General features: G+C 49.3%; 1 protein-coding gene and 5 non-coding genes across 6 annotated transcripts; 1 reads left to right on the plus strand and 5 right to left on the minus strand.

Annotated features, from left to right (window-relative positions):
- Positions 1 to 380: 380 nt before the first annotated feature.
- On the minus strand, positions 381 to 2555 carry UBC (ubiquitin C). Its single transcript, XM_032791196.2, has 2 exons — positions 2427 to 2555; positions 381 to 1599 (listed from the first exon to the last, which is right to left on the minus strand). The coding sequence occupies exon 2, from the start codon at positions 1594 to 1596 to the stop codon at positions 451 to 453; it is 1146 nt and encodes a 381-aa protein (XP_032647087.1). The 5' UTR covers positions 1597 to 1599; positions 2427 to 2555; the 3' UTR covers positions 381 to 450.
- Positions 2556 to 4973: 2418 nt separating this feature from the next.
- Positions 4974 to 5045, minus strand: TRNAA-UGC (transfer RNA alanine (anticodon UGC)). Its single transcript has one exon. It is a non-coding gene; the product is annotated as a tRNA-Ala (tRNA).
- Positions 5046 to 5784: 739 nt separating this feature from the next.
- TRNAD-GUC (transfer RNA aspartic acid (anticodon GUC)) lies at positions 5785 to 5856 on the minus strand. Its single transcript has one exon. It is a non-coding gene; the product is annotated as a tRNA-Asp (tRNA).
- A 546-nt stretch (positions 5857 to 6402) lies between these two features.
- On the minus strand, positions 6403 to 6475 carry TRNAF-GAA (transfer RNA phenylalanine (anticodon GAA)). Its single transcript has one exon. It is a non-coding gene; the product is annotated as a tRNA-Phe (tRNA).
- A 3613-nt stretch (positions 6476 to 10088) lies between these two features.
- Positions 10089 to 10160, minus strand: TRNAD-GUC (transfer RNA aspartic acid (anticodon GUC)). The gene has a single exon. It is a non-coding gene; the product is annotated as a tRNA-Asp (tRNA).
- A 523-nt stretch (positions 10161 to 10683) lies between these two features.
- Positions 10684 to 10755, plus strand: TRNAA-UGC (transfer RNA alanine (anticodon UGC)). Its single transcript has one exon. It is a non-coding gene; the product is annotated as a tRNA-Ala (tRNA).
- Positions 10756 to 13376: the final 2621 nt, after the last annotated feature.

Raw genomic sequence — 13376 nt, forward strand, 5'->3', positions numbered from 1 at the left:
CAGGTAACTTACATTCCTATGCATCCTTGCTTGTTTCAAATTAAGGTTCTTCAAAGCAGGTACTGTGCTTATATATCTGTGCACATTATCTAGCGCAAAAGGGGCCACAAGCACAACAGCAACCTTTAAAGGTTAGTCTGACTCTAGTAATGAGTAGTTGATACAGCTCAGCCACAAGACTAGATTCCAGACATCTCAGAAGCACCTTATCATTTAGTAGCCAATTTTACCACCTTTACCAACAGTGTACAAGCTTTTACAGTTGGAGTAATGAACTAGAATAAATGACTCAGCTGATAATTAGACTTTTTATAATGCTAGTGAAGTCAGACTAAATTAGTGCACTTTTACATTAGAAAGGAAAGGAACAGACAAAAAAGTTGTGAATGCAACAGCTTTATTGGAACAAGGTGCAGTGAAATTTTTATTCAGATGCTAGTAGGAGCAAGTTCAGATACCACCTCTTAAACGCAGGACCAAGTGCAGAGTGGATTCTTTCTGGATGTTGTAGTCGGAAAGGGTGCGCCCATCTTCCAGCTGCTTTCCGGCAAAAATCAGCCTCTGCTGATCTGGAGGAATGCCTTCTTTGTCTTGGATTTTGGCCTTGACATTCTCAATGGTGTCACTGGGCTCTACCTCTAGGGTGATGGTTTTGCCCGTCAAGGTTTTCACAAAGATCTGCATACCACCTCTGAGGCGCAGGACCAAGTGCAGAGTGGATTCTTTCTGGATGTTGTAGTCGGACAGGGTGCGCCCATCTTCCAGCTGCTTTCCGGCAAAGATCAGCCTCTGCTGATCTGGAGGAATGCCTTCTTTGTCTTGGATTTTGGCCTTGACATTCTCAATGGTGTCACTGGGCTCTACCTCTAGGGTGATGGTTTTGCCCGTCAAGGTTTTCACAAAGATCTGCATACCACCTCTGAGGCGCAGGACCAAGTGCAGAGTGGATTCTTTCTGGATGTTGTAGTCGGACAGGGTGCGCCCATCTTCCAGCTGCTTTCCGGCAAAGATCAGCCTCTGCTGATCTGGAGGAATGCCTTCTTTGTCTTGGATTTTGGCCTTGACATTCTCAATGGTGTCACTGGGCTCTACCTCTAGGGTGATGGTTTTGCCCGTCAAGGTTTTCACAAAGATCTGCATACCACCTCTGAGGCGCAGGACCAAGTGCAGAGTGGATTCTTTCTGGATGTTGTAGTCGGACAGGGTGCGCCCATCTTCCAGCTGCTTTCCGGCAAAGATCAGCCTCTGCTGATCTGGAGGAATGCCTTCTTTGTCTTGGATTTTGGCCTTGACATTCTCAATGGTGTCACTGGGCTCTACCTCTAGGGTGATGGTTTTGCCCGTCAAGGTTTTCACAAAGATCTGCATACCACCTCTGAGGCGCAGGACCAAGTGCAGAGTGGATTCTTTCTGGATGTTGTAGTCGGACAGGGTGCGCCCATCTTCCAGCTGCTTTCCGGCAAAGATCAGCCTCTGCTGATCTGGAGGAATGCCTTCTTTGTCTTGGATTTTGGCCTTGACATTCTCAATGGTGTCACTGGGCTCTACCTCTAGGGTGATGGTTTTCCCTGTCAAGGTTTTCACAAAGATCTGCATTTTCTGTACAAAAAAAGTTTTTGAAATATATAAGCATTTTCAGACTCCAAAACACTAGTTACATCACAAGAAATCACAAAGGCATGACTTTACCCTTTCACTTAAGTATCAAGCAGTGGAGAGAGAACTTTTGACACCAGTACACACACTGAATTGCAGCTCCAGCTCCCCCCCCACACGCAGGCTACTTCCTCCTCCCAGAGCTCACTCCAGGCCCTGCCCGCGAGTTGCGTCACACTGAAAACGCCAGTGCGGCAGGACCACTGCGTCAGCACGGTTGGTCAGCCGCGCCCAATGCACTGGGACAGACCCTGTCAAACCACCCCGCTTACCTCAGCGCTCAGCCGGTCTGATCACGGCGGCCCGGGCTCCCGCGGGCGGCGAAGCCGGTCCCTAACCCCGCCCCCAGGCGGGCAGGGAGCAGCCACAGCCACGGAGGGGCGGTGACTTCCGCGCGGCCAAACCGCCATTTTAGCGCCGGCCCGCCTCTAACACGCTCACCCCACCCGCGAGCCGCCATTCGTCGCTCCGAACGTCGTGCACCTTTTCCCTCAGCCCGCGCTCCATGTCTACCTCGCCCCCCTCCCCGCGCTGGGGCACAGCCGCCCCCGTATCTCAGTCACCACAGAGGGCCGGTTCCCCTCCCGCCAGGCTTCCCAAATCAGACCACCAACCCCTCCCCTCCCCCCAATATCCGCCACAGCCCAGGTCACATCCCTCAGCAGCCACAGCTTCGGACCCTCTTTGCCCTCAGGCCGGACTCACCCCCTCTCGCTCTCCACGGAAGCCCAGCAGCGAACCGGACCCGTTTCCCAGCCCCCCTCACTCACCGCAAGGACGGCGCTCCAAACAGCCAGTCACGAAGTCCAGCGGATCTAACTGCGTCACAGCGCTGGCGTGACCCTTATATAGTCTCTCCAGCCCCTAGCTGAGATCCCTCCGCCAGGGACTATCTCGTCTCACTGCATAAGTGGCGCGCGCACCCAGCATGAGGGTGGGGTGAGTTGCGGCTGGCAATGCGGAGGAATCAGCCGGCCGCTCAGTGTGTGATGCGACTGCCAAGAAACGGAAGATGGAGCGTGGAGTAAAACCAGGACTGGAGTTTCCGCCTGCCTGGAACGGGATCTCAGCTCAGCCTGGTTCCCTGCGCAGGGACTAGGCCTGGAGAACACGTCCCTGCGTGTAATTGGGTGCTGGGGCTCTGTGTCTCATTGTGTGTTTCCTTCTGTGTGTCTGGGTCGTTGCGAATGTCTACATGAAAATTAATGTGGACAAATGAGCAGAAAAAGTAAAACAAACATGCAGCATTGTGCACTGTGGTTTCAGCTAATAACACTTCTGTCCTCTGGCATCCAGGCCCTGAGCTCAAAGGGGGCCTGAAACACAGCAGAGTGGGAGAGACAGAATGGCGGATGGTGTCTGCCACGTAGGGAGGCAGATCAAAGACTTGGAAATGTGAGAGAGACAAGTTCCCCAAAGTGAGCCTTGTGAGCCATACACAAAGCATACAGGCCATCACAAAATCTGGCGTTGTTTGCATGATTCATTGAGCTGGCATTTAGTTCACTCCACCTACAAAACCCTTCCTTTGCAGGCCCCCAAAAGATAACAGCTGCCTAACAGATATAGAAAACGAGCTGAAACCCAGCAACAGCTACCTGATTGGTTTCAGGCATACATTCACATGACACACCTAGAATTTACAGGAGGAGGGGTTTCTCTGTGGGGAGTTATTTCAGCCTGTAAGTGGGCTGTAAGCTACTTGCTTATTAAAATTTTCTCAATATAATAGATTTAAAAAAAAAACAGTCTAAACATCTAGTTGGCTTAGTTGGAGCAAAGGTCCCTTAGTTTCTGATCAAAGTAGAGTTGGAATTGTAGGGAAGAGGTTGCATTGTGTGCATTCTTAATTAGAGAAATATAAAAGACTTGAATAGAAGCTCAAATGTAGAAGGCCAATTATCTAGTCTGAAAATAGGCAGGGATGTTAGGCTTATTCTGTTAGTTAGCCGGTGTGCATTTAGGCAGGACTGATTTTAAAATGATCAAATCTAAAAACTGAAGAACAACCTATTTTGCTACAAGGTGGACTTTCACAGCATGATTAGATACCTGCCTAATTTTCATGCCCTATGTGCCATCTATCTACATTAGTGGTGTAGGGCCTAGTTCAGGGGTAGGCAAACTTTTTGGCCTGAGGGCCACATCAGGGAATAGAAATTGTATGGCAAGTCATGAATATTCACAAAATTGGAGTTGGGATGCAAGGGGTGGGGTGAGGGCTCTGGTTGGTGGTGCAGGCTCTCGAGTGGGACTGCGGATGAGGAGTTAGCGGTGTAGGAGGGTGCTCTGGGCTGGGACTGAGGGGTTTGGAGGGTGGGAGAAGGATCAGGGCTAGGGGAAGGAGTGCAGGTTCAGGCTGGGGGTGCAGACTCTGGGGTGGGGCTGAGGATGAGAGGTTTGGGTTGCAGGTGGGTGCTCCGTGCTGAGATTGAGGGGTTTGGAGAGGGGGAGGAGGATGAGGGCTGGAGCAGAGGGTTGCGACGTGGGGAGAGGCTCAGGGGTGTAGGTTCTGACCAGCACTTACCTCAAGTGGCTCCTGGAAGCAGTGGCATGTCCCTTCTCCGGCTCCTATGTGTGGAGCGGCCCCTGACTCTGCTAGTGCCGGAGCAGGGCCATGCGGCTGCTTTTGGGAGCCGTGTGGTGCAGCCCCCAAGCCTGTGCCCCAGAGCGAGGCCATGCCACCGATTCCGGGAGCCGCATAGTGTGGTCCCTGACCCAGCGCCCTGGCTGGAGTGGTTCCCACCCCAGCTGGAGCACCGGAGCAGGGTCAAGCTGCATGGTGCAGCCCCCCAGTGGAGTGGTGGAGCAGGGCAAGCCCCAGACCCTGCTCCCCAGTGAGCGCTTGGGGGCCAACTTAAAATGGCTTCAGACCACAGTTTGGCCACCCCTGGCCTAGTGCCTGGTTCTATGGGTGATTTTCCCCTTAAAGCCTGACTCCTGCACTTAGATCTGTGGGGTGCCCTGCTTGTGCTAGAGGCTCAGATTGCAGGCCTGAGACCTTAAACCCTAATTCAGAAAAACACTTAAATGTGTACTTTGTGATGCTTTCCTTAATTGGTACTAAGATTGTAAACCATTTACTGCAGGAAACTTGTCTTCAGGCTTGTTGGTAAAGCACTTTTGGTTCAATACAATTATGAATAATAACAATAAATAGTATATAAGACCTATTCTTATCATGTTGCTAGAAGCATCATTTTATTGCTTTGTAAATATATGCAATTTATATATTCATGCTGGTCTGGAGCAGAAAAACTGGGTTATGCAGCTGGCTGTTAAAAAATTAAGGTAGTGGGGGAGAAAGAAAAAAGCAATGGAGATGCCGGGGATTGAACCCGGGGCCTCATACATGCAAAGCATGCGCTCTACCACTGAGCTACATCCCCTTCCTGCTTGAAAGTGCTGCAGCGAAATGAGCAAAGTCTCGCCTCCAAAGAGCATTTCGATTTCTTGTTAAAATCCTTTCTGCAGTGCAACAAAACCAGACCTGTAGCCGCGCTGCTTTGCCCCGCCGCTCGTAGCTCACGCCTTTCACATGCCCTACAAACGCCTAATTGCTCCATTAATTAAATAGCCCCTCTCCACGCGTGGCGTAGACTCAGCATGGCCGAAATGCACCCGCCTCGGTGGGGGTGGGGGGGCGTCCAATGGGGGCTGAGCTCTCCGTTAATGGGGAGCATTGAAACAAATCTAGCGAGAGCCGGGGGGAGAGATGGAGAGCAATGGGCTCGCACGCAGCCGAAGTAAGGGGAGACTCGGGGGGGCTGGCAGCAGACTGTGTATGTGTGGGGGGGGATGCACGAAGAAAGACAAGCGGACACATGCAGTACGAAGCTTGATACAGCCGGTGCAATGCAACGAGCGACGGACAGGGGTTTCTGTGCAACGCACTTCGCCGTCGGCAATATACAGCCCCCCCCCCCCCATCTAAACTTGTGCAGCACCAGCGCAATCGTTTCCAGACTCGTCTTGTCGCCCCTGTTTTTCCAGATGCAGAATAAGGCTGCAATGCGAAGGGATAAGCTATAAACCCCAGTAGCGCGACATGAGTGGGTGGAGAGTCCCTGTAGACCGCCCTTGCCTGGGAAACAGAACAAAAGCCTCTAAAACCAAAAGTGACGCGCCCTCCCCGTCGGGGAATCGAACCCCGGTCTCCCGCGTGACAGGCGGGGATACTTACCACTATACTAACGAGGAATGCCTGGGAAACTCTGCCCCACAGCGGCTACTCGAAGCGCTCCGCAGGCAGACGATAGGGGGAGCCACCTGCTGTTTCAAGCTGGAGCTGCGGGTCTCGCTGCAGTCCGCGGCACGTGCTACTCAGCCCTGCAAAACGGCCGGGGCGCGCTCCGGGCCGCTCCGTGCAATGAGCCTGGGAAATGCTCTGTGCAATGCAAACCTGCCCGCCGCTGGGGAGACCTGCACCCCAAAGGGGGCCGTGGTGTGAGAAGCGGGAGCAGGTTTTATTCTCCCCCCCCCCCAAAGCACGTCCTGACAGGTGGTGCTGCGCCTTGGCCGGCCTCCCTCGCTGCCCATGCAAAAGCCAGAGTTTCCTTAGGCAGCACGCTCGCAAAGCTGCAGCACACCAAGTATGCACAAATCTTTCCACTTGCCACCGCCAAAATAACAATCCCATCCCCCCAAAAGTACCGTCAGAGGGTACGAGGTCTGGTTTGCTCTTCCGCACTTCCAGTCTCACCACACCGCCGGCCCCTACCCCCCTCCTAAAAAGAAAAAATTATCTGCCGAAACCCGGGATCGAACCAGGGACCTTTAGATCTTCAGTCTAACGCTCTCCCAACTGAGCTATTTCGGCACGTAAGGAAAGCTGGGGCTGAGTGTGAACACCACGCTGCTATCCGGAAGCACAATCATGCATAGTAGATTTTTGGGTTAACATGTTCATACATTTGTTAAATAATGTTGTTAGGGATTAAATGCTTGTTTTCTGCCCAAAGGAGTATTTTGTGTATGTGCAGAGGAGGAATTGTTTAACGTTATTGTTAATGTAGGCCTGGATATGAACATAGACCTGGACTGCGGGTTAGCTGTACCATTCAATAAATCCAGACTCGTAGGGACAGACTAAACCACTTAAGATACTTTTTCAATAGAGAGCAAAGGGCCTGATACTGTAAATGCTCATGCAGAAAGCGCCTACGGTTTTTAATAACTGTTCCTAAGGTGTATAACCTGCAGGATTGAACATAGCTAGTGGTGTAGCTGAAATAAATGGGTGTTCAGGAGTTTTTGAAGGACGGGGGGAGCTCATCTCCTTCAAAGAGTTTGGGCATGTTCAACTTATCTGAGCATAAAAACTATGGTTTTTACACTTAATGGAAGCATCCAGTTATTGTATGTGTGTGTTCAAGTAACTGAACAATGCTTTCAGTTTAACACTTGAAGCATAGCACGTGCATCAAGCTTCAGCGAGGTCTGCAGCTCTCTTTATTTTTAAACAAAAATTGTTAAGAAATAAGGAAGCTGTGAACAAAAGGAAACAGAGCTGTTCACCATAGTTTTTCTTACTGGTTTTAGCACTTGCTGATTGCAGGTTACTGTGTATATGATCTGCATCCTGGTAACTCTGCCCATGTTCCTCTTGCACTGGGACTTGAAGCCTCTTACTCTTAAAACAGCACTTGAAAAGGCCCTCGAGGTCTAGTGGCTTTTCTGTTGGCTCCTGATGCTTGCAGTTTCCAGTGTTTCATGCATTCTAGGGTGACCCCAGGAGTGTGAAAATCTGCTTTGATTCAGAGAGGTACTGGGCACAGGCAACTCCCAGTGACATCAACAGCCCTGTCCTGCTCCCATATAAGTCAGTGGCAAAACTCCCAGACTTTCTCCAATTTGAACCAGGTCAGGCCTAAACAGGGGTGCAGGTGCTCAGACCCACTCAGGATCTTGCAATCCTATTACACCAGTCAAATGTGTCTGTATTTAGCCACCTACAAATAAATACTCTGTTGCTTTTCTTTTCCAAACAATGAACAGCCATGTGTATCCAGCGCTGGTAGTGAGAGACTAAATACACAACAATGAGGAAACGCAGTTAGGATTTCCACGACAACCTTGTGACCACTCTGCACATATGTATTATGGCTCAAATCCTAACCCCTTCACTGCTTTTCTTCCCATGCATGTATCCTACTAACAAAAGGTGTAGCTAATTCTTTGATGACATTCAGGTTCATGCTGAAAAATGTTCAAGAGACCAAATATCCAAATGTAGCCAAATTTGTCTAAAGGCAAAAGAGTCCACTATGAAAAGGAGACATACAGACCCTCCTTCCCGGAAGCAATTCTTATCTCGCAGTATGTTCCCCTTACACACAAGGTCTGTGTCAAAGATACGTGAATTTATAGTATGATGTTATAAGTTACAAAACTCTTTATGCCCACCAGTTTGTAATAGTTCCATAACTTGTTTGGTTCTGATTTTTTTCTTATCTCTTGTTTTGGACACTACGCTCCAAACCAGTTGGGTGGAGAGGAACAGCCTGGCCTCTGCTAGGAATCACCATTCATGTAACTTATCTTAACCGGCTTCCTATTTTCAAATGCAATGCTGACTTCAGCTTTGCAAAGCATTGTGGGCTATTTGACATGGGTAAACAGTATTGTGGGGAGAGGATAATACATTCAGTTAAAATAACCTTCCAGCAATCTGTATATCTATATCTATCTATACGCACTGTAGTGCATATACACACACACACACACACACAATACAGTGCACACAGAACGAGGGGATTAAGCAGGAGTGGTCTGCTGCAGACAGTGCATCCTTACAGTGCTCCAAAACTGTACAATCTAAAAGTTCAATCAGTCAGAGAGCAGATCAGAGTGGCCATCCCCCTCTGACATTCTGGGGTGCAGTCCAGACAGTGAGGCGTGTGTCACCATTGCCCTGCAACTTGGGCTGTCTCACAATGTTTTGCTGCTGTAGCTCCCACCTGAGCCACTCACAAACAGCCAAACCGCATGCATAGCATACCTTGGGTGTTTACATATAGCCACAGACCTGGTCCAGTTACTCTGACCCCATCAGCCTGTCCCATCAGTCATGCTGTCTTGCAACAGCCTTGGTTACTATTTGTGGGGTGACCCCAAAACACTCCTAGTCTTGAATGTTCCCCAAAACATGTGTTCTGCACTTTCCATCCCTCTCCTGGGCAGTCGAGATATATTAGGTGCATTGCCCATCTAAGGGGATCAACATACAACAGTTTGCCACCCTAAATGGAGTTACCCACATAATACACAGTTTTGATGCGAAAAAAAAACAGGCTTATTTAAGTACCAGGAGACAGGTTTTAAGTGAGTACAGATATAAGGCATTAAAGTCAGAAATGGTTACATGAGAAATACAATTTTACAAGCTAGACTAGGTTCAAGATAAAATTCTTACCATAGGCTTCCAGCAACAGGGCTGACTAAATTTCCGGTCAGGATCTCACCCAAAGTCCAGTGGCTGCTTCTTTTTTTGTCTTCTTAGGTGAAAAGGAAAGAGATGGATAGGGAGGGAGAACTTGCCCCTCACTTTTATAGTTTAGTCATGCTTTGAAATACATTTTCCTGAGGGTTACCCAGAGAGAAAGTTCATTTCCACTGCAAGGTTGGAATCAAGGGGTCTGGTGGTGAAAGAGATTGTATGCTGTTGTTTGCTACAAGGCAGATCTGTTTGATCCTAACTGGTTCCTTGCCAAAGAGTGGCTACTTGATAGGTAATTGTCCATCAGCTTTGATGACACCTGGCTAGTGTTGTCACCTTGTTCTTTGTCTTTCAGAAAGAGGTTTACCCACTCCCAAGACTTGTCCAGTAAACATACTTCAATCATAATTTAAGCTTAAGTTCATAACTCTACATATCATGTTGTAACACACATTTCATCATGACATTATTGACCATTGAGTTATTACTTTTCAAATGACACCTCACAAGGCATATTTGGTAAAAAGATTATTACAATAGCATGTGGGGTGTGAATAGAGAGGTGCAGTCCATCTGCCCCGCAGTTTATTACTCCATTGCCTTCAAAGCAGCTGCAGGACTCATATAGTTTCTATTTCTTTCATCTAGGTTACATGGATATGTAGATTATCCATACAGCAAAGCTTTTTACAGCACAATTATGTTTTTAATGGAGTTGCGTCTCTGTCATTGCAATAATATCTCCTGCAATAAATGACCCCACACCGCCGGAAACCAGTTTGGGGTGGGGGATATAATTTTTAGAGTTATACCATTGCTGCAAAATAATTTACAAGCAACAGTTGAACAGGCTCCTTGGCCCAAGATGTTTCTGTGCTAAGACTGGCTTGTATCAATGATGACACATTTCATGAAGGGTTTGGGTTTTTCCTTCCCATCCTCAAAGCCAAAATCCCCTTTGGATAGAAGAGGAAAGAAATAAAAACACGACAGTCTCCCCGTCGGGGAATCGAACCCCGGTCTCCCGCGTGACAGGCGGGGATACTTACCACTATACTAACGAGGAAGTACATGAAAAATGTTTTCCCCACCAGCTGTGATATACCGGACATGCGCGTTGCAATGCAACCAGCGCTGACTTTATATCTGCAGGGCTTTTACTGCAGGGCTCGTAGGCAAGGAGCTGGGCTTTACCGCGCACGCACGCTGCCTTCTAGTGCACGTCTATTGCATGCACAAGCAGCCGCTTCCTTCCCCTCCTTGGGGTGCAGCGCCTGGACACCCCCCAGGCACAGCTGCGACAGGCTGCACAATTGGCAGCGCGGATACAGCGCCTGGCACGAGCCAGAGAGAGTCGCGCGGGGCCTGCGGGACCCTGTGCAGCCGGGGGCGCTGGACCGGTAGTTGTGCCTCTTGCCTGGGGAGAGCAGCGGAGGGAGGCGGCACAGAAAGCCGGGCTGGGGGATGCAGTGGAGGGAGCGGGTGTGGGGCCGTTGGGGGGGAAGGAGTTGAATAGAAAACAGCCATAGAAGGAGGGAAGTAGCTTTGTGCATCGATGTAGAGCCTATTTGCAAGGGCTTTGTTATAGCGGGGATGTAGCTCAGTGGTAGAGCGCATGCTTTGCATGTATGAGGCCCCGGGTTCAATCCCCGGCATCTCCAGTTTTCGCTGGCTGCAGAATTTTGCTTTCCGGCCAACTCATTGCACGCAGCAGGTGTGAGGAAGCTGATGCAACCTCATTGCAACAAGTGCTGACTCCTGAGGCAGGGCCCTTAAAAAAAAAAATCCTTCCCTCCCACTGGGTTAGTGCCGCTTAAGGCCCGCAGTGACATTTTAAACCAATGTCCTGTATTTGCAATGCAAAAGATACACTCGGGTTTGATTCAAACTATAGAGCAAGTGTGGGGTACCTCATTTCTAGCGCCAATGCCCAGTGCTGCCCTCACCCTCTAACTAGCTTTAAAGGGAATTGATGCGGCCTGGGTAATGGATTTAGCAATAAGGAATATCGCAACAGTAGGTGAAGGGAAAGGGAAGTGTAGCTAGTGGTTTAACCTAGAGAATGCAACACTGTTCCTTCCTGCCAACAGACTCATTCTGAATGTGTGTACAGTGCTAGAGCTGCTCTTTGCCACTTCCCAAGTGTGCTTACTGCTTCCTTTCAATTCACAGTGCTAGGGTAGAGGGTCCATCAGATGGGGCGGCTCCAGGCACCAGCGCACCAAGAAGGTGCCTGGGGCAGCAAGCCATGGGGGGGTGGTGTGCTGGTCGCCGTGAGGGCATCAGCCAGGCTGCCTTCAGTGGCATGCCTGCGGGAGGTCCGTCGGTCCTGCAGTTTCAGCAGCAATTCGGCGGAGGGTACGCCGAAGGCACGGGACCGGCAGACCTTCCGCAGGCAAGCCGCCGAATCCGCGTTACCAGTGGACCTCCCACAGGCACGCCACTGAAAGCCGCCTGACTGTCATGCTTGGGGCGGCAAAATACATAGAGCCACTCCTGCCATCAGAAGGGCATTTTGTCAGGATCAGTGCAGAATACAGAAGGGTCTCCATCAGCCAGACCATGGGTGCAGAATCGAGGGTACAGAAAAGCCTATGGACAAGGTTTATCACATTGAGTCTGACTATAGCAATTTCATTTAGGCCTAGACTCCATGCAGAAAGAATAGCAAATATGGCAGGCAACGCTGACAAGGTTGGCTTCGCAGAGAAATCTTTGGTGAGTTTAAACACAAAAGGAAAGCTTATAAGAAGTAGATACAGTGTCCCACAGTATTCTTGCCAGCAAGTTAAAAAAGTATGGATTGGATGAGTGGACTATAAGGTGGATAGAAAGCTGATTAGATCATTGGGCTCAATGGATTGTGATCAACGGCTTGATGTCTAGTTGGCACTCGGTATCAAGCAAAACGGTCCAGGGGTCAGTCCTGGGGCTGGTTTTGTTCAACATCTTCATTAATGATCTGGATGATGGGATGGATTGCACCCTCAGCACTTTTGTGGATGAGAGGTAGATATCCTGGAGGGTAGGGATAGGGTCCAGAGTGATCTAAACAAATTGGAGGATTGGGCCAAAAGAAATCTGATGAGATTCAACAAGGACGAGTGCGGAGTTCCAAACTTAGGACGGAAAAATCCCATGCACTGCTAGAGGCTAGGGACCAACTGACTAAGTTGCAGTTCTGCAGAAAAGGACCTGGGGATTACAGTGGATGAGAAGCTGGATATGAGTCAGCAGTGTGCCCTTGTTGCCAAAATGGCTAATGGCATATTGGGCTGCACTGGTAAGAACATTGCTAGTAGATCGAGGGAAGTGATTATTCCTCTCTATTTGGCACTGATGAGGCCATGTCTGGAGTACTGTGTCCAGTTTTGGGCACTCCACTACAGAAAGGATGTGGACAAACTGGAGAGAGTACAACAGAGGGCAACAAAAATGATTAGGGGGCTGGGGCACATGACTTATGTGGAGAGGCTGAGGGAACTGGGTTTATTTAGTCTGCAGAAGAGAAAAGTGAGGGGGGATTTGATAACAGCCTTCAACTACCTGAAGGGGGGTTCCAAAGAGGATGGAGCTTGGCTGTTCTGAGATGGCAGATGACAGAACAAGGAGCAATGTTCTCAAGTTGCAGCGGGGGAGGTCTAGGTTGGATATTAGGAAACACTATTTCACTAGGAGGGTGGTGAAGCGCTAGAATGGGTTACCTAAGGAGGTGGTGGAATTTCCATTCTTTAAGAGATTTTTAAGGCCCAGCTTGACAAAGCCCTGGCTGGGATGATTTAGTTGGGGGTGGTCCTGCTTTGAGCAAGGGGTTGGACTAGATGACCTCTTAAGGTCTCTTCCAACCCTAACTTCTGCACAGCACATTAAGGGTTTGTTTACCAGATGATTGCCTTTCAGTAGTTCCGTATCTTCTTTGCTCAAATTACAAGAGATGTTTCCCCTCATTCCCCAACACACCTCCTCCTCCTTCCCCTCCTGCAGTTGCCAAGTTACCCCAGAATCTGAAAAGCAGAGTTGTGCTCAAGCCAGCTCAGAATGAACACATCCAGTTTAGGCTCTGCTACTCCAAGTGTGGTCCTGTTCTGGTAAGAACAGTTTGCAGTTCCAGAGCTGCAGGCTCTGCAGTGCTAAGAATAAAAACTGTAACTAACCAAAGAAGATAGGACTGTGAATATACAACCAGGGAACAAAGCTGTTCAAGAGGTGCCCTTATTACATGATCTTCTAGTCTCAATTGCACTTTAAAGTTGTGCCTGCTTTCAGTTAAATCCTAGAAGTG

This window comes from Chelonoidis abingdonii, chromosome 22 (genome assembly GCF_003597395.2).
Source record: "Chelonoidis abingdonii isolate Lonesome George chromosome 22, CheloAbing_2.0, whole genome shotgun sequence".
NCBI classification, from domain to species: domain Eukaryota; kingdom Metazoa; phylum Chordata; order Testudines; family Testudinidae; genus Chelonoidis; species Chelonoidis abingdonii.

Excerpts from the sequence above, each read along its gene's own strand:
- UBC (XM_032791196.2), bottom strand. The coding sequence starts at position 1,596 with ATGCAGATCTTTGTGAAAACCTTGACAGGGAAAACCATCACCCTAGAG.